Source organism: Primulina tabacum, chromosome 16 (genome assembly GCF_025594145.1).
Source record: "Primulina tabacum isolate GXHZ01 chromosome 16, ASM2559414v2, whole genome shotgun sequence".
NCBI lineage: Eukaryota > Viridiplantae > Streptophyta > Magnoliopsida > Lamiales > Gesneriaceae > Primulina > Primulina tabacum.
The window spans coordinates 35,529,519-35,549,373 of record NC_134565.1 but is presented as its reverse complement, the minus strand read 5'-3'; the positions used below and the strand labels follow the sequence as shown (position 1 = coordinate 35,549,373).

The window sequence follows — 19,855 nt, the reverse complement described above, 5'->3', positions numbered from 1 at the left end:
GGAATCCATCTTTGGGTCGCTGGAGAATTACGCCTTGTTTTACGTCTGTTGGGATTTTATAGGAAACAAATTGGCGATACCGAGATTCGGACAGAATCTCTGCGTTGACTATATCCGATGATCTCCTCTTATAATCTTAACTTATTTCATTTTTTGCTGAGTATACCTCTTCTGCTCTTGAGATAATCTTATGAATTTTTATTTATGAGAAGGATCAATCATATCGATATTCACAATAAAAATTAATATTTTTAGCATAAAAAATAATATTTTTTTATGGATGACTCAAATAAAAGATCTATCCCACAAAATACGACCCGTGAGACCGTCTCACACAATTTTTTTCTTTTATTTTTTATTACATGAATATGATTTTTGTATAAACGAGTGAAATTTTTTTGGCACTGATTTTTTTTTTTTACCATAGGTTAATTGGTACATGTTAGTCGATCTAACCTCGTTATTTTTTTTTAATAAAAAAAATAACTTTAATTTTGATTTAACTTTTAAATTAGTTATATTTAGATATCTTATATTTTTTATTTGTGCGGAAAACAACAATAATATTAATTGAAAAAAAAATATTGGGTTACAATTCTATTAAATCGAATAACCAAATCTCTATTAAGTATTTAAGTCATTCTACATACGAAGATAACGCAATAGTTTCACGAGCTAGAAGATCTGTCATTCTATTTGTCTTTTCTTCTCACGTGTGGAAGGAAAATGACAGTGAAAGATTCCATAAGAACTTGAATTTCTAGCGCTAGAATACCACTTGGTCTCGAGTCCTCGTCCGATGCAATGATGGCCTCAATTGCATAAGCAAAGTATGAGAATATACATATACCTGTAAAATTAGGTCGCAAACAAAAATTCATATCATATCTAATAATAGTTAACTCCGTTCGTTTCACTGATTATGGATATCTAATACGTGTTTAAGCACCTCGAAACGAGCCTTGAGAACTCAAACCACTACTCCCAGACACCAAACATGTTTTCATGCCGGTCAAATCTCGCATCAACATTTTCAAAATTCTACCATTTTTTTTTTGAAAAAAAAATATGAAACACAGAGGCACCGATTTTCTTAACTTATAAAACTCACAAATGCACCAAGTAAGTTTATAAAAATCACAATATATAATTCATCAAGTTTCCATTTGATTAACCTCTCCCGAGTTTGTCGAAAAAGTGCATGAAAGTCCTGCAGGGGCGACCTGAGAACACACAAATCAGTCGATCGATGAAACACAACGAACATTCTGTGTCTCATATGAGTAGATAAAATACGAACGGCCACTTGTGTGTGATCTCATGACACCCCTGTTGGCCTCCTCCACCTGACTTTCTTGAATTCATTAGCCAAAATTTGGTGCAATTATAGTCTGAATTTCTCGCGATTAAATAGAACATCAGACTTTTCAATGTACTACTGCGTCTTGGTACTTTTGCCTATGATATGTATTACAGGATTCGATTGATTGTACTTCGGAAGTACGTGGCTTTCGTACTCGATTCAGCAACTTGTACTCCCCATAATCCAATCATGGACTGGACTTCTTAGCGGGATTTTGGAAGCCCGTGGACCTATCACCGATGAAGGCCAATCGAAGTCTCGAGCCCATACGGGTTCGGGCTGGTCACAAGAATTTTTCCGAAAATCAAAATCCTCGAAATTACCTACCACAAAATAAAAAAAAAATTAAATATCAATTTAAATTCCACAAAATTAAAAAAAAAATAACTAAGTTATCTTAAATCTCACTTTAAGATTCATAAATAAAAATCAAAAGTGGTCGATAAACTTATGATAAGAGAAGCTTTTGAATCTTCATCGCAACATTTGGCTTTTTTTGTTTACGTAATAAAATTGGGGGATACAAATCCAAGCTGAAAAATCTTTTATCTGAACTCGAGCTCTAATTATTTATTATTTTTTATTAATTTGATTGAAACGAAATTTGTTTAAACTAACTCGACTCGGTTCAAACATGTTCGATAATAAATTCTGGATCAATTGAACTGTCTCAAATTCACACTTTTAGTCTAGCCAAATTCAAGTCAAATTTTATTTTATTTTCCTAGTCCAAGCCAAATTAGTCTTATATTTCGAGACAAGCTGAAAGATTAATTGAGGCCAAATTCAAACTTTTGCATGCTTGCGCTTGTCTTGGTCATTCAGGCCGCATTATAGGAAACTGCCATGTACCCTAACTGTTTGTGTTCAGATTGGGAATCAAGTCTAGTTTGAGTTCAATTTCTTTCTAGAAGCTCGGAAAATTAACTAATATACTTAAATGTTTTTGAGTGACTCTAAATCATCGCACAGTAAAGCTTTTATAAATTAATAATTTTGAGATCATGAAATTTTATTAATTTAGATATATATCAATTAATCGATAAATTAATAATTTATTATTTTAAAGAGTATAAATATATTTAGACAGAGTATAAATATATTTAGACAGAGGTGGGTGTAAACAGTCACAGACACGAGAAACCCAGGAGTAGGTTTCTTGTGAGACGGTCTCACGAATCTTTATTTATGAGAGGGGTCAACCCTACCGATATTCACAATAAAAAGTAATACTATTAGCATAAAAAGTAATATTTTTTCATGGATAACTCAAATAAGAGGTCTGTCTCACAAAATACGATCCGTGAGACCATCTCATACAAGTTTTTGCCGAAGCTCGGATACGCTTTCAGACTACATCTGTGATCTGTAGAATATTATTCAAATTTAGCAATTGTGTGACTTTAATTAGGATGAGAGAATTAGACTACTTGAGTACTTTAGTCTTTTGAAAATTATTTCGATAAATTATGAATTTGCATCTCATAACTCAAAATACCAGTAAAATTTTATAGATGGTACAAGAATCTTATATATATGTGATATGAAGCAACGCTCTCAAAGTGTGTATAAAATTTTATCTCAAATCCTACACAAGAAAAATAACATGTACAAATAACAGTCACAAGTTATAGTGTTTCTTTGTGTGTCGTAAGCACGAGATTTTATATTGTGAGCTCTTTTAATAGGGACACAACAACTATAACAACGATAATTTTCGGCGTGTGCTAAATAAACCTCCAAAATTGCGTAACAGTCTGCAAACTACGCTAGTCAAGTATACCGAAATGAATAAATCATCTGCGATAATTTCACTTGACAAAGTATTGGTATGAAAAATAAAAAATCTGACTATTTACTAAAAGCTCACGTAGTCTTCTACGTCAATCATAAGTTTTGATTTATTTACACTTTGATTTACTTCATTATATTTGTTTGATTTGTCTTAAGACTATAATGTATAGGGACAGCCAATTGTCATTGTCTTGCAAGCATATGTATTTTCGAAGTTGATATATGTACTATTTTGGTTGGATATTGGTAGCCTAAACCAAGATTACACGGAAGAAATATATATTGATGAGTCTTGATTGAATTTATGTACGTTATTCAATGAAATATATGTGAGAAAAAATTCCATAAACCACGTCATCTGTGATGCTAAATTTTAAAGAATTTGACTTAAAATTAAAATTAAAGCGAAAGCGTATATGAAATCACAATCCTTAATTATTTAGAATGTGTCTTGGTTTTCGAATTTACGCTCTTTTCTCTTTGAGATAATTATTTAGTTTTTTTTTTATGAACTATTTTCTTAATGGGAAAGAGAATATGCAACATCATCACGCTGACCCATATATAGATAATGTTTATCATTATCTTCTAATATTTTATTTTAGCTCGTCATAAAAAAAAATAAAATTACTTTTATATATCTATACATTAAAGGCTAATAACATATTAGATACATTAAAACTCAATAACCCGAAACAGTAATTGATAACTTTATTTGGGCTTAACTTAATATACAAATAACAACACATAATTATTCACATATAAGCTCATATAAATAAAATTAATCCAACAATGTATATATTATGTACTTTATATAAAATCAGTATACTTGAAATTCCAATATATATATATATATTTATTTTTTTTTTCAAATCAGATATTATAATGGAGTTTTGACGAGGTGTATTTTGAGGAATTTTTTTTTACAATCTTTAGAAAAATCAAATAGTTACTCCGACGATCTAATTATTTATAATATAATAATGTAAACTCGAGGGCCACTTCAAATCAAAACTAACAAGATATAATGTTAATTTTTTATTATTAAATACTAAAAATTCCCATATACAATTCTACACGCTAACTCACTTAGCTTTCCACCTGTACTTTCCCATTAATAAATCAGATGATTAAATTAATTAATACTTTGTTCATTGATTAAATGAAAAATAGACTTCAAACCCTTCTTCATAGGATAGAGGGGGCGATTCGGGTGTAAATGAATCAAATAATTAAAATTTAAATATATATTTGTATATATAACACATATATTCATATATTTTGTTGCACAACATTTTAAATAAGTGCTTGGTCCAAGTTCTTTTTCCCATTTTGTGTGTTTTTTATTTTTATTTTTTTCAAAAAAGACTCCGTCATGTATTGAAATACCTGGGAAGTCCTATTTTTCCAAATAAAAAAAACACTAATCTTGAAAATTGTCTCTAGAAATATTATAGTCTAAAGTGCCTTATTTGTCAAGCGTGGACAATTTTGTAGCAAAATCTAGACTCACTTGTCGACAAATAATCAAATAAGGAAATGTCCATATTTTTTTTTAGGAACGAGCTTGTCGCTTTACCAAAAGCTATAGCTGGTGATAATGATGCAACTCAAATTTTTTAAATCGCACAGCAGCTCAAGCACCACGGTTCGATCTCTCTACCGAACAGGGATAATTATTGCATCCAACAATCGCCCTCCCAATAATTGCACTCCTTGCAATAAATGAGAATCGAACTCGTGACCTTGGCTCTGATACCAATTGTAGGACCGAGCGCTTGCCACTTTATCAAAAGCTATAACTGGTGGTAATGGTGCAACTCAAATCTCTTAAAGCGCACAACAGCTCAAGCACCACGGTTCGATCGCTCTATCAAGCAGGGACAATTATTGCACACAATATCTTCTTTCATAAAAAAATAAGTATTTCGAAAAGTATTATATATATGTATAATGAAATGTCACCATTAAACCAAAAGTATGGGCATTTGAGAGGTCAGCAGAATGAATTCGATGCAGCCTTATTTTTAAAATATCTATACCAAAATATTAAAGGAAGTTTCTTAGTTTATTATAAAGTCATTCGTGTCATACTTGAACCAATATAAATAGAGAAAACGTGCATTATTGCGATTGTATTCAAAGATTTAATTTTCAGAACCTTGACTAAGTTGAGGCTGCTGTCTTTAATGGTCTCTCCTCCCTAAACGCAAGAATTTGCAAATGAAAAACAGGTCCTTATCTTCTTTCTCTTGAAATAAATCAACCTTTTTGAGGATTTGAAGGTGGTCTCTTTGAATTCCGGTCATGGGGATTTGCCTCCAGAAACCTACTAAACTTGCTCCTGCTTCTTCCGGGCAATTCTCAGGTATAGGCTTTTATGCAAGAATTGGCTCATGATTGGGTTTTCTTGATTATCTTGCTAGTTAGTGTTGGATTTCTGTTTATGCCAGAAGATTGGGACAAGAATTTTGTATGTATTGGGTCACATAAGTTCCTAATGTTTGCCATTTCTAATGTACTGCAATGTCTGATTGAAGAGAATGCTTACAGGGTTGGTACAAGAAATTTTTTTTTATGCGCTGGGAGACCCATTTCATGTCTAACAGATGCTCTGATAAAAGGAAGAATTATCGAGGGAATTGTGTGTTTTGAAGTAAAATAGAGTACTTACAAAATTTGTAGCAATTTTCACAATATTTTCTGTTGAATAATTGAATTAGATGGTGGAAGTTGTAAGAATGTGGTGTTGGATGCGTAGCACAGCTACGATATGAATTCAGTCGGCTCATGTGCTTGTGAAGATGGCCCGATTCAATCTCGAGCTTGATCTTGTGTATCATTACTTTGAGCTCGAAATCAGTTTGCTAGTTTGGCTCGAGGCATCTAATTCACATTCACAAGTTGATTTCATACATTTGCGAAGTTCCAAGGCGCCTTGGTTTTCTTGATTATTTGACATCTTTCATTTGGCTTAGCTAAGTTCTGCAATGAACTGACACCAAAACATTATATCATACGACAAAGATGATTAAATGTCTGATTTGCAGCAGATATGTGCAATTTTTTTTATGTTAGCCTTAAAAAACAAGTAATCTTGTATTCACTTGTTCAACTTGTTCATTTTTCAGACAAGATCCCACCAGGACATACAACACTGGACAATTTATATTCTTTGAACCAGCCAAGTCATTCAGGCTTATTATTCAGTGCTATTGCTGCATCGAAATTCGGGCGGTTTCCCTCCAGCACTCTCAGATCCTTTACTTTCAATGATCTAAAGAATGCCACCAGAAATTTTCGGTTCGATAGCCTTCTTGGAGAGGGTGGATTTGGGCTCGTTTTCAAAGGATGGATAGACGAGCAAACTTTAACCCCCTGCAAACCAGGAACCGGGATGGTAGTTGCTGTCAAAAAACTCAAATCCGAAAGTTATCAAGGCCACAGGGAATGGCTTGTAAGTTCGTAAAAGACTAGCTAATTTTTCCATCAATTACATTTGGAAAATCGTAAAAAACTAATCTTTTTGTGATCCCACTTCTCTAACAGACGGAACTTAACTGTTTAAGTCTTCTACACCACGAAAATCTTGTGAAGCTGATTGGCTACTGCGCTGAATCTGAGTACAGGCTTTTAGTCTACGAGTACATGCCAAAAGGAAGCTTGGAAAATCACTTATTTAAAAGTAAGTGGATCATCTAAATTGGTTTGTTTTATTTATTTATTTATTTTCATTTACTTGGCTCTAGTTTCAATTTATTTATAGCGGAGAAATTTTGTAATGATTTCAGAAGGAGCACAACTTATGACTTGGACTACACGAACACGAATTGCTGTAGATGTTGCTCGAGGGTTATCTTACCTGCATAGCCTAGATGCCAATGTGATATACCGGGACTTGAAGGCATCCAATGTACTTCTTGATTCGGTATAACAAAATTCAACCTGTAACTCTTGATACTTTGCAGGGCCATCTCTATATGTTATTCATCATATTTTATGTTTTTTTTTCATAGGAATTCAATGCAAAACTTTCCGACTTTGGTTTAGCAAGAGCTGGTCCTAAAGGCGACAGAACTCATGTTTCAACTCGGGTCATAGGAACCAAAGGCTATGCTGCACCAGAATACGTAGCAACAGGTTTGTTTTTATGTGAAAATAGAGCCATCGAATCTAACCAGCTCTGACCTAATAAGAGAAATAGGGAAACCATCATCCCTTTTAAGAAGACAATCTCTGTAATACATGCATATTTTTTTAGAAACCGAAGTATATGTTATAGAATAACCTTTGATACTATTAAAATTATGATATATTCTTTATGACTGAATCACGTAATTTCATGTTGTATTGTAGGTCGCTTGACTTCAAAATGTGATGTATACAGCTACGGTGTTGTGTTGCTGGAGCTGCTATCAGGGAAACGAGCACTTGGAGACGAGAACGTTGGTGGAGCCGACGAAACTTTGGTGGATTGGGCAAAACCATTCCTAAATGACAAGAGAAAAATGTTGAGAATCATGGATTCAAGATTGGGAGGTCAGTATCCTAAAAAGGATGCACAGTTCTTGGCTGTTCTCGCGCTACGATGCCTCAACACGGATCCCAGGAACCGACCGACCATGTCAGAGGTTGTGGTCACACTCGAGCAGCTCCAAGCATCGATTGTGGCTAACAGGGTTTTAGTCGAAGCCAACAAGAAAAAATATAGTGGATAGGAAGTTGAACACCTTGTGTAGTAGATAGAAATTAATGTTGAGCAAATAGGATAAGGCGTACGAGGAATAATAAGGATTCGAGAGAGTTATTAAATTCTTAGATAAACATTTTTAATGGCTTCACAGTAAGAATATTTTTCTAAAATATATATAAATAAAAAATTATTTGTCGGAAATATAATTACCTCATGATAATGTATGATTCAGAGTAATTAGATCAATACAAAGTCAAATATGGTGTGCTAACCTCAGGATTGTATGCAAGTCAATTTTGGTGGGACTGAATACAAATAGATATTGAATAATATGATAATTTTTAAAATTTGTGGATACAACAAAATATAGCTACTTTTTATGCATACAAACACAGAGGTGTATATGTATGGCTAAATATTTTTTGTTAAATAGAAATATATTATATGCAAATTATATTAGATATCACATTATTGATAAATCAATATTTATTACATGAATATATAAAATAAAATATTATTGTCCGTCAATCTTGATGGGTGGACATCGTGTCCCCTATTAAAGTAACACTAATCAATTAAACATAATATCAAAAATACAAAAATTTGTGTGGAATGTATTTTGTGAAACATATATTTTTTTTGAGTCATCCATGAAAAAATATTACTTTTTATACTAAGAATATTACTTTTATTGTGAATATCTGTATGGTTGACCCGTCTTACAGATAAAAATTCATGAGACCGTCTCACAAAAAACCTATTCATGAAACGATCACTATTGTGCCAGATAATAAGGACTGAAAGTCACAATATAATTATTAATTTAAATGCAACAGGCATACATATTAATGATCAGAACCACCAAAATGGAGACCCTTGTCCAAAATTATTCCTCTAATGAACACACACACACAGAGTTTAAAGGAGAATAAATATTTGCCCAACAATACAACTAAATTAAACCTCGCCTTGGATTTTGGTAGAGACATAGGAAAACGAACTCTTCAATGTATATATCCCTCCCGGGAGAAAAAAGTTCCCTTCTAAGAGAGATTCAGACGGAAGAACGGTAGACCGTGATTCGTCTACAACTACTAATTACTATAAACAATAAAAGGGGAATGGATATATGACCCTCAGTCACTTAGGAAAGATGAGTTTTCGAGTCCAATATCTGAACGTGTCTGGCCTTCTTGCGAGACGCATTTTGCCTTTTGATCACGTAAGTCTCCCTGCACGTACCTCCTCTGGTGTGCAATGTCTCTAATTTGTTTATTTCGTCTACTCTTCGGTTTTCCAGACAACGTCCTCTAGGCAGGTAGACAGATTTTTGTAGAACTGCGATAAAACGCTAAAAAGGATCAGAAATTTCAAGCGAATGAGGAAAATATATAAGTGCTGTCTTGTGAAAGTAAGGCAAAATTCAGTGTGTACCTTGTGGAACTCCAAGGTATCTCCCTTTGCCTTTCTAACCTCAACCATATGCAGAGAAGGGGCAACTTGAAAGACCTATTTTAATCCACATTTTGCATTACAAAACACGAATATTGTATGACAAAAAATGGGTAATAATTTCTAAGTGTACCTCGGTAGCTACGTTAAGGTTTCCTTTTCTTCCAGCTTTTATGTTTTCAAGCCTCATCTGAGAAAATAGTAGAAAGAAAAGTGCCAAAAAGATTCGTTTAATGGGGGGTATAGCCAGCACAAGTACAAGAATTATCAGGAAAATATCACTATCACTACCTTGTAGTTCTTCTTGTGAACGTCAAAACCAAGTGGTTTTGCTGCTTGTTCGATTAACTTTATAATCTCATTGGCAGGGCGTTTAGATGTGAACCTTGTTTCCCTCTTAAATTCCTGCCATCGATGTATCGTCAATAAAAGAACAAATAAAACATTTCTACCAATGATGTTACACATCAGCAGTAACAAAAAAATGCAACGGAAAAGAGTTTCAACCTGTTCTGCGTCGAATAGATACCCAAGATTGAGACCTTTTGACATGGAGATTAACTCAAAGGCGTTCATTGCCGTCGGTTGCTCCTCCTTTTTCTCCATCACAAGATGTTCCTGATAAAAAGAAAAAGCTCTATGACTTAGAATATTGATTTCATCAAGAAAGAGCGGAGAAGTCACTTATGTGTAACAATCTCACCTCGGAATCCTTAAAAACAGCTTCAACATCATCCAAATTTGTATCTTCTTTCTCATCAAATATCGGTGCTTTGTAGCCTTTCTTAAACCACTCATCTTCCAATATTTCCGGGATAGTAATACGCTGCATAAAAAATTCATAATAGAGCACATGAACATAAAAGAGATCGGAGATGACATAAATCGCTAAAATAAGTTGAAATGTGATGCAACACAAATTAAGCCTGAAAAAAAAGTATTTTCAAGATACTCACTTTCAAGGGATTTGGTTCAAGAATCCGAGCAATTAATTTCATGGCACCAAAGGAAAACCATGAGGGGCAAGTGAATTCGGCAGAAGATATCTGGATATGTTAGTCATAACAAAAATGATCAAAACAAGAACAAAAAAAGCTTCGGGCATTATGATAAACGATTAACAAGGCAATTAAATTGCACATATTACTTACTTTTGAATACAAGTTCATAAGATTTGCATCATCAAAAGGCAAGTATCCTGCAAGCAAGACAAAGAGTATTACTCCACATGACCACAAGTCTGCAGTTGCTCCATCGTAGCCTCGATCATTGAGGACCTATTCAGGTTAAAATCCATGAATCAAACCATGAAACATAAATAAAATGTGATTTAATGATAAGATAGTGGGATTCGCAAATCCTACCTCAGGCGCGACGTAATTTGGAGTTCCACAAGTAGTATGCAGTAAACCATCATCCTGGCAAATAATGAAATTTAATATTGTTCAGCTGATTTTGGGAATGGGAACAACTATGAATTGTAAAACGTGAAAGAGTTATGCAGCAAACTTCATAATCAGAATCCGATACTTACCCTGACTGTTTGAGATAGAGCACTTAATCCGAAATCAGAAACTTTTAGGTTCCCAGCATCGTCCATTAATAAGTTTTCCGGCTATTCCAGATAAGGTAATATCAAGGGTAAGAAATTTTGAACGAAAATTATGGATGACAAATCAAGTGATAAACTCATGATAAAATTAAGTGATCAAAATTCACTTACCTTCAGATCTCTGTGAAAGACTCCCCTACTGTGGCAATAATCAACAGCATTAATGAGCTGTTGAAAATATTTTCTGGCATCATCTTCTTTCATCCGTCCATGATTCGCCTAAGTCATTACAAACATAACATTCCAGATTCAATCAAGAAACAATAATTCCAAAAATTATACAAAAGTTCAAACAATACAGTATAGAAATTCGATAATCGGCAGTACAACCGAATCATCAAACTATGATTTTCTTAACATGCTTGCTGTGTGGTGGAAAAAAGCTCGAATCTTACAATATTATCAAAGAGCTCTCCTCCAGTAACAAATTCCATGACAATAAATATCTTGGTCTTGCTCGCCATAACCTGAACACAAACAAGAATATAAGTTCCTATTGATAGAAAGAGAGGGAAATCAAGAAACAGATACTGACCTCATACAAACTAACGACATTGGGATGCTTTATCAATTTCATTGTAGCAATTTCCCGCCTAATCTGCCAAAGTTGTGCATAAAAATATGTCAGATCCACCATAACAAAAAGCACAATATTTGATCGATCAAAATTGGTAACTTTACAAGAAAACTATAACGCCTTTTAAGGCACAAAGGTAGCATCTACCTGTTCAGCCATTTTGTGCTTCAGGACCTTATCCTTGTCGAGAATCTTCAGAGCCACTGGTTGTCCAGTCTCAGAATTCTTAGCAAATTTCACTTTTGCAAATGTTCCCTCACCGATTGTCCTTCCAACTTCATATTTCCCAATTCTGCGCTTAATTTTGGGTTGACTCATCCGCAACTGATTTTCCCGCAGACTTGTTCTGCGCTCAGCGATAGCAGTCTTTAACAAGAACTTCCTGCACATAAAATTCGCTATCTTCAAACCCTTGAAAGTATCAGATCAAACAATACAAGAGTTCGAAGCAAGATGGATTGAGGTAGGAACTCGACAGATTTTGGTGGGTATAACTTGCATTTTTAGAAAAATGACAATTTAGTTTCGGGCAGATGTCCCAGCTAAGTCTGTCCATAAATTTACTATACAATCAAATTCAAAGAATAAACTTTCTACACTAATCAAAGTAGACTCTTCCTTCAACGGAAACCATTAACTTGATCACATCTCCGTCACAGACATGAAGAAGAATACGCTGGAAATGAAAACCCAACAACATTTCTCGGAATTCTTTTGGTATAGTCTTTACACAATTGAATTCTACATGACAGACAACTTGAATCTTAAATGCAATTGAAAGCAGTGATCAGTTCACGAGCTAACAGACGTGTGTACGTAATGATAGACTAAAAGCTACATATTACTTTATCAATGACTTTATTAGTTAATATTATTAATGACTAACAGAGTGGGACAAATGATTAGAAAAAACAGCACAAAAAAACCAACCATGAGTAAAATAAACAAATAAATGGGAGTGGAATCTACTTCCTACAATTGAAGACAATAAATCCATTATTAAATCACAACTCAATCCATTTTGAATTAGCAATAAATCTTTTTAGTTTTCCACCAAATTTAAAGATTCCCCATAGGGATGCACCCACTCTCAGAAGTAAGACCTCGTCCAAAACTTCCAAATCTAACAAAAGATGAGAGAAAAAACAACTGAAATTTAGCTCCCTTCCTCAAATTAGGAAGAAATTTCCAAACCAAACAAAAGAATCCGTACACCCAGTTTCATAAGTCAATCGACAATTTCAAGTCTAACAAAAAAATGAGACAATAATAGAAATTTTTACAGAAAAATATAATCTTGAAACTAACAAGTATTGTCTGAAAGAACACTTTTCTAAGTACTGACATCTACTAGTGCTCAGCACCGACACGGGCAAGGCTGCGATCCAAACGATTCGGGTGCTAAAAACGAGATGAGACAAAAGAGATATACTCGGATTTGTACAAACACGGTACTTAAAGCTCGATCAGCCGGAGAAGCAAAGCGGCTCTTGGATTCCAAATGGGTCAAAACAACTTCAAGAACCAAGATTTAAAATTGCAGAAAAAAAAAACGAACCCCGAAAATAGATTGGCCAGCGGGTACAAATGGCCTTCAAGACTCAACAAATCACACGCAGTTAATGGAATAAAAAATCCAAGAAAACAAGATTCGCCGCCACAACTTATCTCAATTCACAGATACACAATCACCGCCATACCTGGTTCAACGCAATAATTCAGCTATGAAAGACGGAATGTTCGGTTTGTCAGCTGGAATTATTATTGTGGATGGAGATTAATAGGTAAGATTTACAGTTTATACACGGTGCTGGGGACGCGTGACTGAAAACCGTACGATAATATGAGGAGCTTACAGGATAGTCACATGTTCCAAAACCCATCTTCCTTCGTTGATTTTTCATGGCCGGCCCTACTGCGATCATTTTCCTTCGATTAAAAAAATTAAAACTTATGCTCCAAAACAAAAACAAAAACAAAAAATCCAAAACTTTGCATATAATTTCATTTTAAAAATATTAAATCTTTACATAACTTTTTTCAATTATATATTTCTACCTCCATAAATACGTGACGACCTAGGAACATGGTTCTTATCCACATGATGTCTTGCATTGCGATTGGGCCACGTTCCGACCATATTCTAAATTTATGAGATATTTCAGACAAATATTTATGAAAAAAATATTATATAATATATATTAATTTAAGTGAAAATATTTTTTAAAATAGATTTACAAATACATATCGTGATATTATTGTTATACAAGAAAAATATTCTTTTTTTGTACAATTTATGATTAATAAATTGCATAAATATGATTTATTCCTTTAATTAAAATAAAATTCGTGATAAACCAACAATTACAACTCATCACTTTGTATCGATATCGTACCACATAGGGTAGGCCCACCAGTGCCAATAGGATATGCCAGTCGTATCCAGAATATTCTAGTATTGACCTAATTAAGTGGGTACTCTTACCAATTTGAAATTGTGAAGACCTTATTATTATAAATCAAACGAGGAAGATGTTTCTACATTTAGGTACCTGATGCAATTCTAGTGAAATGAATGAGCAGGATTGGGTGCTCCATCGGATCTGTTATCAAGATAATGAAGGAAATTCAGCAAGAACTATATCTGTGATGAAGATATATCTCTGCAATATGGCTTCCGCTGTAACCTGCAAATAAGAAAAGAACTCGTGAATGGGCGCCGGAGGGGTGTCCGACGTGGCCACTCCAATGCTTAAGTCAGCAGGTGAAGATGATAACCAGTGTAGCTTAGATAAAAGTAAAGGCTACTGGTGTAAATATGTGCATTAACATGTATCGGTGAATGAATCATTCTCCAGCACTAGAGAAGAAGAGAAAGCCCCCGTCCCTCAAATGAAATACATACCTGCTATTTATAGGAGAAAAGGTAGTAGGTACCTTGTTTTCAGTGCCTACTTGCTACTTCCTGTCACGCCACCCTACTTTTCCATCAAGTCACATCAATAGGATTCTGTCATGTGCGCTTCTCGAGACAAGATCTTATCTTCTGAACCACTCGAGTGCGGCACTGTTATCGAGGTGCCCGGTTAGAATGCCTCCCGGGAGATTTATACAATAGCCCGGGACTATGACTGTCCGGAGAGTAGAGCATGGGCTTGCACCTGCCCCGCTCCAGAAGAATCCATCTGCAGACTCACTCGAATTTGGGAATCCATTTGATATTCCGGTTCATCCATGACCCGGGTTCTTATGGGATATCATCACCCATCCCTTAAATAGTCGGGCTAGAGTCATACTCGCTGTCCCGATTAGTCATGCCTGGATTCCCAAAGAGATCATCAATCTTGTTCTATAAAAGCATCGGGGGCTTCATGTCTCCCAGAAATGGGATGAAATACCGGAGTCTCATGTCTTATGGACTTGAGATAAGATGCCGGGGCCTCGTGCCTCCTGATCTTTGCATAAGATGCCGGAGCCTCATGTCTCCCGGACTTTGCATAAGATGCCGGAGCCTCATATCTCCCGGACTTAAGAGAATGTTCCGGAGCCTCATACCTCCCGGACTTTGAGTAATGTGCCAGGACCTCCTATCTCCCGGACTTAGGAATGGTCGAGGTGTGGGGCCCCGAGCCAGGTTTGAGAACCCTAGGCTTATAAATAACCAAGGTGCGGAGCCTTGGGCAGGGGAGCATGTCCCGGGACTTGGGTATGGTCAAGGTGTGGAGCCCCGAGCCAGGTTTGAGAACCCTGGGCTTATAAATAACCAAGGTGCGGAGCCTTGGGCCGGGGAGCATGTCCCGGGACTTGGGAGTGGTCGAGGTGCGGAGCCCCGAGCCAGGTTTGAGAACCCTGGGCTTATAAATAACCAAGGTGCGGAGCCTTGGGCCGGGGAGCATGTCCCGGGACTTGGGAATGGTCGAGGTGCGGAGCCCCGAGCCAGGTTTGAGAACCCTGGGCTTATAAAAAACCAAGGTGCGGAGCCTTGGGCCGGGGAGCATGTCGCGGGACTTGGGAATGGTCGAGGTGCGGAGCCCCGAGCCAGGTTTGAGAACCCTGAGCTTATAAATAACCAAGGTGCGGAGCCTTGGGCCGGGGAGCATGTCCCGGAACTTGGGAGTAGTCGAGGTGCGGAGCCCCGAGCCAGATTTGAGAACCCTGGGCTTATAAATAACCAAGGTGCGGAGCCTTGGGTCGGGGAACATGTCCCGGGACTTGGGAGTGGTCGAGGTGGGGAGCCCCGAGCCAGGTTTTAGAACCCTGAGCTTATAAATAATGTGTCGGGGCCTCGTATCTCCCGGGCTTTGCATAAGATGCCGGGGCCTCGTATCTCCCGGACTTTAGATAATGTGCCGGGGCCTCCTAGCTCCCGGACCTAAGATAATGGGTCGGGGCCTCTTAACTCCCGGACTTTCAAGAATGTGCCGGGGCCTCATACCTCCCGAACTTAAGATAATGTGCCGGGGTCTCGTACCTCCCGGGCTTCGCATAAGATGCCGGGGCCTCGTATCTCCCGGACTTGAGATAATGTGCCGGGGCCTCATAACTTCCCGGACCTAAGATAATGTGCCGGGGCCTCATACCTCCCGGACTTGAGATAATGTGTCGGGGCCTCATATCTCCCGGACTTTAAAGAATGTGTCGGGGCCTCATAACTCCCGGATTTTCAAGAATGTGCCGGGGCCTCATTCCTCCCGGACTTAAGATAATGTGCCGGGGCCTCGTACCTCCCGGGCTTAAGAGATTTTGCTTTACCTGCTGTTTTAGTTTTATTAAAAATCAAATCACCAACCTGGAAATATTGAATCCGAATTCATTTCCGGTAGAGTGAAACTTCTCTGGTTGAGCTAAATTAGGTGACTAATATAGTTGTATGCTACTGAGTGCATAGTAAATGCTCTTCATGCCAATCCGGGATAGCTGCTGAGCTTTGAGCCCATATGAAATCCACATATAAGATCTGAGTGCCGAGCTGGTCGGACTTGTATGTTTGCCAAGCAGAGTTGGGCTTATTTTTGAATGAAAACCATATCTACGTCTTGAGCTCAATTTTCCACAGACGGCGCCAATGATGCGATCCTGGTGAAATGAATGAGCAGGGTCGGGTGCTCCACCGGATCTACTATCAAGATAATGAAGGAAACTCAGCAAGAACTATATCTGTGATGAAGATATATCTCTGCAATATGGCTTCCGCTGTAACCTGCAAATAAGAAAAGAACTCGTGAATGGGCGCTTGAGAGATGTCCGGCGTGGCCACTCCGATGCTTAAGTCAGCAGGTGAATATGATAACCATTGTAGCTTAGATAAAAGTAAAGGCTACTGGTGTAAATATGTGCATTAACATGTATTGGTGAATAAATCATTCTCCAGCACTAGAGAAGAAGAGGAAGCCCCCGTCCCTCAAATGAATTACATACCTGCTATTTATAGGAGAAAAGGTAGTAGGTACCTTGTTTTCAGTGCCTACTTGCTACTTCCTGTCACGCCACCCTACTTTTCCATCAAGTCACATCAATAGGATTCTGTCATGTGCGCTTCTCGAGACAAGATCTTATCTTCTGAACCACTCGAGTGCGGCACTGTTATCGAGGTGCCCGGTTAGAATGCCTCCCGGGAGATTTATACAATAGCCCGGGACTATGACTGTCCGGAGAGTAGAGCATGAGCTTGCACCTGCCCCGCTCCATAAGAATCCATATGCAGACTCACTCGGATTTGGGAATCCATTTGATATTCCGGGTCATCCATGACCCGGGCTCTTATGGGATATCAGTACCGTTTGGTTCATGGTATGGAATATATAGTACATGGATAAGTAATACTTTGTAATAATAAAATAAATAGAAAATGATAGTTAATATAGAGTTTGATTTGATTGATTTGTTTGATTAAATTTGAGATAATATGATATTACCATTTTGTCTTTGTTGAAAATATTAATAGAATATTAATAATATTATTTATTAAGGATAATATCGTATTTTTATATTATTGATTTGATTGTTGTGAGATAAATAATTACGAATTTGATTTATGTGAGATAAATGATTAATAATATGATTGATCGAGATAAATAATACTTGTACAGAACAAGTGGTAAGATATGATTATTTATATTAGTACCGAGAAGTACTCGAGACAAACGGTGCCTTAATTGCATAAAATAAATACTTATTGGTATATTATATTATATTGTGCAATTTGGCGAAAAAGGCTCACCATATTTGACTATTTCATTAATCACCACATTCGTGACTCGGATTCTCCTTTCTTATCAAGTTTTTTTTTTCTTTTTAATGATGATAGAATCAGCAGTTGTCGGAGCACGATAATTCTTTAATTAGTGTAATTATTTACAAATCATGTTAGTTATAGAAGTGTTGTACAAATAATTGAACTCTTAATCAAACGCAAACAAATTTCACAAACTCGGACAGACTCTCAAGTAAAAATGAACACGGATAGGATAATTCGAGTTTCCGGTAGTTCCGGTTTATATTTTATACTCGGTCTCCAACCCGAAATAATAAGGTTATTCGGATTTGGGTCCGGATTAAAAAAGTACAAACAACAGGAAACAAAAACAAACTATTGTATTAACGTCGTATTTTGACCGGTCACAAGATTAAAACCAAAATTAGATAATTTATGCTAAAATTTTTCTAGTTTTCTCAATAAAATTCCTAAAACTATCACCATATCGATCTGATCTATTACACGTACTTTTAGATATATAATTTAAAAATGTTTTAAGCTTATTACAGACAATCCAGTGATGATTTTAAATTTTCCACGTACGTTGAATAGTCAAAAGATATCAAATAAATTTTGGAATTGGACAGAAAACCAACTAGTATGGCTATATTTTGTGGCACGTTTTTCTGTAATGGTGTACTTTATTTTGTTAATAATTTTTTTTTTCTGGAAAAATTTACCTTCATATCCTTGTTGTCATACGTGTATATAAAGCCACGAAATTACTATAGTTTACGTGAAACATGCATGATCACATAATAATTATGAAATAATTTTAAGAATAAGTATCTTGTGAGACTGTCTCACGAATCTTTATCTGTGAGAGGGGTCAACCATACCGATATTCACAATAAAAAATAATATTCTTAGCATAACAAGTATATTCTCCATGGATGACCTAAATAAAATATATATTTCACAAAATACGACCCATGAGACCGTCTCACATACATGTTTGCATAATTTTAAATAAGTATGATAGAATTATTAATAACACATTGACGAGGCCTGTAGTGCAGTGTACAAATGATGTTTGTGGGCTCACTTTTAATTGTGCGTTCCGGGATTTGGGCTCAATTATCAAGCTATGGCATGAAATTAAAATTTAAAATAATTTTACCAAACCATACCATTTATGGTTTTCAAAGAGAAAATTATTATTTTTTAATAATTAATTAGTCTATTTTGGGTTTGATCCGTTTAAGTAATTAAAATTTTAGATCTTACTACAGTAATTTTTTTTAAAAAAAATTTAGAACTTTTTTCTGCCCTGATGTTTTTCAAATATATTTAAATGTTGTTTTTAATTTTAGATAAACAAGATAATAAACTTCAAATTCACAATTGTATGTTTTGTACAGTGTTTCATGTTAATTATATATGATAGATTTCAAGTTCTACTTTGTATAAATAAATAAATTATAGATTAAAATTCCATCTATTTTTTTATTATTAACGATAAAAATATAATCGAAATTCATGAGTCAAGATAAGGCAACTTAAACGAAAGAATGAAAACCGCCCTCGAACATAAGATATGTAATGATATTCAAGGAAAACTAGTATTCAAGCGGACATATATAAAAGATCGTGGGTAATTTTAGAACTACTTTTGGATTCTTCCACTAGTTTACATGACAAAAATGGATGTATAAATTATGAAATCAACAATGCCATGGCAAGGCCAGGCTATCTACTTCTTCCGGTGGAGGGACTTCAGTTCAGATCAAAGTTATTCACTATTTCTTGCTCCACAGGTGTCCATGTAGAGTGGCTCTCATGAGCGCCGAGTGCCTGGCCGGAGACAAAACTCGGCCCACTCCTCCGGCATTCATGTACAGCACAAGGGTCGTTGCTTCCCCGGCGTCCCCGCGCAGCCACTTGCCTCTGCTCGTTCATCCTGTTGTTAGGGTTTTCCGCAGCCCCCTGTTCCTGCATGCGAGCCTTATACCTTCTTATGTGGTGGCCTTTATGGATGGCCACGGATCGAGAACTGGCGAAAGTCCGGTTGCAAACGTCGCACACTGGTTGGGTTTTGGCTGTCTCCTGGTTTATGAGTTGGATTCTCTTTGTTTCTGTTTGGACCTCCACGACCTCCTGGTTTATGA

The 19,855-nt window shown here is 36.1% G+C and overlaps 2 protein-coding genes and 1 long non-coding RNA gene across 6 annotated transcripts; 1 reads left to right on the top strand and 2 right to left on the bottom strand.

The window, feature by feature from the left end:
• Positions 1–550: 550 nt before the first annotated feature.
• LOC142529222 (uncharacterized) lies at positions 551–1,564 on the bottom strand. Its single transcript, XR_012815854.1, has 2 exons — positions 1,176–1,564; positions 551–850 (listed from the first exon to the last, which is right to left on the bottom strand). It is a non-coding gene; the product is annotated as an uncharacterized LOC142529222 (long non-coding RNA).
• Positions 1,565–5,307: 3,743 nt separating this feature from the next.
• Positions 5,308–8,056, top strand: LOC142528209 (putative serine/threonine-protein kinase PBL18). The gene is made up of 6 exons (XM_075633237.1): positions 5,308–5,525; positions 6,289–6,614; positions 6,707–6,842; positions 6,949–7,085; positions 7,174–7,297; positions 7,514–8,056. The coding sequence occupies exons 1-6, from the start codon at positions 5,465–5,467 to the stop codon at positions 7,873–7,875; spliced, it is 1,146 nt and encodes a 381-aa protein (XP_075489352.1). The 5' UTR covers positions 5,308–5,464; the 3' UTR covers positions 7,876–8,056.
• A 592-nt stretch (positions 8,057–8,648) lies between these two features.
• LOC142528208 (CBL-interacting serine/threonine-protein kinase 3-like) lies at positions 8,649–13,341 on the bottom strand. 4 transcript variants are annotated; one of them, XM_075633234.1, is made up of 15 exons: positions 13,192–13,341; positions 11,639–11,873; positions 11,450–11,512; positions 11,310–11,381; positions 11,026–11,133; positions 10,837–10,917; positions 10,667–10,720; positions 10,454–10,579; positions 10,259–10,348; positions 10,006–10,128; positions 9,810–9,920; positions 9,594–9,707; positions 9,436–9,492; positions 9,285–9,359; positions 8,649–9,188 (listed from the first exon to the last, which is right to left on the bottom strand). In XM_075633234.1, the coding sequence occupies exons 2-15, from the start codon at positions 11,807–11,809 to the stop codon at positions 9,132–9,134; spliced, it is 1,302 nt and encodes a 433-aa protein (XP_075489349.1). In that variant the 5' UTR covers positions 11,810–11,873; positions 13,192–13,341; the 3' UTR covers positions 8,649–9,131. The 4 variants fall into 4 exon arrangements, with proteins under 4 accessions (XP_075489349.1, XP_075489351.1, XP_075489348.1 ...); XM_075633236.1 differs by lacking the exon at positions 13,192–13,341 and adding an exon at positions 13,050–13,165; XM_075633233.1 differs by lacking the exon at positions 13,192–13,341 and adding an exon at positions 12,837–13,048.
• Between the last annotated feature and the right edge of the window lie 6,514 nt (positions 13,342–19,855).

Coding starts and splice junctions, on each gene's coding strand:
- LOC142528209 (XM_075633237.1), top strand. CDS start 5,465: ATGGGGATTTGCCTCCAGAAACCTACTAAACTTGCTCCTGCTTCTTCC. Junction 5,526..6,288: donor TTCTTCCGGGCAATTCTCAG/GTATAGGCTTTT, acceptor TTCATTTTTCAG/ACAAGATCCCACCAGGACAT. Junction 7,086..7,173: donor CCAATGTACTTCTTGATTCG/GTATAACAAAAT, acceptor TTTTTTTCATAG/GAATTCAATGCAAAACTTTC.
- LOC142528208 (XM_075633233.1), bottom strand. Junction 10,580..10,666: donor CAAATTACGTCGCGCCTGAG/GTAGGATTTGCG, acceptor TAACCTGAATAG/GTCCTCAATGATCGAGGCTA. Junction 9,189..9,284: donor ATACCTTGGAGTTCCACAAG/GTACACACTGAA, acceptor GTTTTATCGCAG/TTCTACAAAAATCTGTCTAC.